Genomic DNA, 3,572 nt, shown 5'->3' with positions numbered 1-3,572 from the left:
TAACTTTTAATGCACTACATTTGTCTGACAGGTTTTGTACAATCAAAGTATAAAAAGGTGAAAATTTGGTATATACAGATGTGTTGATGTTGAATATTGGCTGGAGAATATATGTGATAAACTGAAGAATGAAGTATTCCTACATGTACTGAAGCTAAATAAAGTCTTTAAAATCTCTTGTAAAGATGCATGGTTCTCACAGGACAGCTATGCCACAAACACATGATCTTAAATAATACGAGACATACACATTAATGCAGCAGGAATATTCATCCAAAACATCAAATAGCAAAAAAATAAAATAAAATAAACTGCACAATGACTTCTACATTTAGAAGGCTACTGGCTGTGCTGGCCTTGCTGTCAATGTCTCCTCACTTACTGTGCTGCTTATTGTACTGCTTACTGTTTTTGCAATAAGTGCAAAATCCTCCTCTGTGGTACCCAGCAAATGTCACTGCTTTCCCCCACCACACACACACGCACACACACACGAAACTGTTCACAACAATGTCAACAATACAACCAATACAATCTATGTAGACTAATAAATTGCACTAAAAGCAAGACGAAAAATAAGTATTTTTGATTTTGGGGTGAACTGTCCCTTTAATCTACTGCATGTATGCAGACTGCACACCACTAGTATATTTTCAATCCTTGTCTTCTTAAGCAAAAACATCAGCCTATATTTATCATCGTGACTGGTCATTGTGTAAGACAGTGATTACTGAAAAATCTTACCAGATGCATTAGCAAGGCTGGTTGCTGTGGCAACAGCAGCAGTGGTGTGTTTGCCATTCTGGGTAACAGGACGAACAGGAAGTTGATGCAAACCAAGGGCCAGGTTTCGACCATCGCCGCCCTGCACCGCACTGTCCACAGTCTGGATCACTCGCTCTCTGCTCAGCTGGGCTTCTGATAGAAACACAAACCCAATTCAAACATGTAAAAGCAAAACCAACTAAATGCTTGTGGAAGCATATAATACTCTGCCAAAAAATAAACTTGAAGATAAAGAACATTTATCAGAAAATCTGCTTAAATTTTTTTGTTTTGTCATTTATTGTGTCATCCAAATTGTCGGCCTACATAGACATAAAGTGGGGACACATTTGACACAGATGAACATAACGTTATATAAAGGTTTTTTTTACAAGATACACTTTACTCTAACTCATGTAGTTATTTATATGACTACTTTTACTTCTATTTGTAGAAACAATACAAAGTAACAATACCTTTTACTTGAGTACCATTTGTTTTGTTTGTTTGTGTTTGTTTAAACTATCTGCAACAGTCCAGACTTTGAGAAAGCCCGGCTTAGATCTATTTTTGATAGTTATAATGCAAAGTGTAATATATACTAAACTAACAGGCATCCAAACTGTCAGTTTGCTGTGGCCCCTTCAGAGTTCAATCATGCATTTCAAAATGAACATGTGAATGCTTGAATGTAGCCAAACGTCTAACACACCGCAAATAAAATGTGTGGGAGCTGAAAGCAAATATGCTGTTTTGAATATCTCCACAATATGGCAGAAAATAGAAAAGACATATGACAACCCCACAATAGCTTTAAATAGTTAAAACAGAAGATGATCTCACCAACTTACGTAATTATCGGGTATTAATGCATCACCATAATACATACAAACAGAGCACTTCTCATGGCTGTACCTCTGAGCTCACTGTTGCCCTCTGCTCCTCCAACAGAGGGAGCACTGTACCCATTCGGATGGCTGGAAGTTAGAGGGGTGCTGGTGACCACCCGCACCATGGTGACAGAGGACTGAGTCGGGTTCTGGAGCATGTGGATGGGCTGGACTTGGCCGCCACCACCTGGCACTAAAGCAAGGGCTTTCCCTGGGCCTGAGGGATGAGGGGGTGCAGCCATGATGACATGCTGACCACTGACTGGAGAGCCTACACAGAGACAGACGCAAACAAGAGTTTAGCTGTTTGGTAGTGTACCTGAAAGCCTTTGTGCGTGTCTTGAATGTATTCTGTGTGGGCTCACCTGGGGCACTCTGAGAGTACCTATACTCAGGTACAGATGCCAGTTTGTTAGCCAGCTGTTCATGGTGGTCATGGGAGATAGGGGAGCCCTCTCTGCTCAGACATTCAGGAGTCTGCAGCCCGCTGGATGGAGGAGAAAGGAGTCCCTGGTGTGTCGGGGATGCAGGAGCACTCCTGGGAAAGAAGCAACAAAGGGGAAAAGAACAAAAGGACAGAGACCAAAAAAAAATCAGTAAATACATCAAGAGGCCTTTACTAACACACAGAGCTCCTTCACTGCCAGTGCCTTCTGCTGAATATATTAACCTAGAAAGGAGACTTACTTTGTCCTATCCAATCAAATGATAGCCAGGAGCAGAAGCAGAGAGAGGGGAGAAAGGGTTAACAAAGTCAAAACAGAAGCAGCATGAGTTTGAGTGTGACCGACAGTCTGTGTGTGTGTGTGTGTGTGTGTGTGTGTGCGTGCGTGCGTGTGTACGCCCATGCAGCTGAAGGCCACAGGTGACCCACTTACCTAGAAGAGAGGGGTCCGAATGGTGTTCTGAAGCAAGCCACCCCTCTTTGTCGTCTTTTCCTGAAGGCCTGCTCCACCAACTTGCTCTCAGAAGCAGAATCCACACGCCAGAAACTCCCTTTGCCAGGCTCGTCCTGAGAGCGTGCCACTTTCAGAAAGTAGCGGTTAAGAGACAGGTTGTGCCTGATTGAGTTCTGGAGGGATGCAAAGTAAATCCATATTTTGTCAGTTTCACACATCAAGGAATTTATCACATGGTCAAGGACTGTCAAAAGAACAAATGTTGTCAGGACACAATTTCTTTCTTTTATTCTGAAATTGTTGAAAGTAGCTGTAGCTATATGACTGTTAGTTTTCTTTTCAGGCCCAACCCACAGGAGTAGTTTTTAGCCGGAGAATCATTAAAAACTTGGAATTTCACAGAAAATATATATATTTGTCTAATATTAAAAATTCATTAGAAGCTTAAGTAAACTATTTGTGCATTGGTTAACCACAATAATTGTGCACTTTTTGAGAAAAGCATGACATTTCTAACAATGTTAGGGCATGCCATAGTGTTTATTTTTAGATGTAGGTGAAACTTGTGGCGGGGGCTGTTTCATACAAATTTTGTAGGGGGTGCTACTGAGCCATTTTTAAAGATTTGGCACTGAGACACCTAAAATATACATTTTTTTCACCAGACCTTATAAGTGTGCAAAATTTCTGGAGTTTTTGAGCATTCTTAGGGCCTCAAAAAACGAAATTTACTTTTAGGAAGAAAAAGAAAAAGAATTCCTTGAATTCCGTTAGGGCCTTCGTGACCACCTGCAGTTGTTGCTCGGGCCCTAAAAATTCCTTCAGTTTCAAGAGGGCCTTCACTGACCAACCTGCAGTTGGTGCTCGGGCCCTAACTAGATGACAGCATGCATTGGTACCAACCATGTCATGCCATCTTGTCCAGAAGGGAGCTTAATGATGCTGCAAATTTGCGCTAAATTTTGGCCAGGGGAGAGGTTAGAGCAAGACATGAGGTGCTTCAGATAATCAGATTTTT

The 3,572-nt window shown here is 41.5% G+C and overlaps 1 protein-coding gene across 1 annotated transcript; it reads right to left on the bottom strand.

The window, feature by feature from the left end:
* Positions 1-744: 744 nt before the first annotated feature.
* LOC121965726 (forkhead box protein K1-like) lies at positions 745-2,727 on the bottom strand (the record flags this gene model as incomplete). Its single annotated transcript, XM_042515849.1, has 4 exons — positions 745-918; positions 1,681-1,926; positions 2,021-2,193; positions 2,534-2,727. Coding segments are annotated over 4 exons (787 nt in total), but the record flags the coding sequence as incomplete, so codon positions are not given.
* Between the last annotated feature and the right edge of the window lie 845 nt (positions 2,728-3,572).

The sequence above is a fragment of the Plectropomus leopardus genome, unplaced genomic scaffold, assembly GCF_008729295.1.
Source record: "Plectropomus leopardus isolate mb unplaced genomic scaffold, YSFRI_Pleo_2.0 unplaced_scaffold21339, whole genome shotgun sequence".
In the NCBI taxonomy this organism is placed as follows: Eukaryota; Metazoa; Chordata; class Actinopteri; order Perciformes; family Serranidae; genus Plectropomus; species Plectropomus leopardus.
The sequence above is the reverse complement of the archived record's forward strand: the minus strand, read 5'-3'. Positions and strand labels throughout refer to the sequence as shown.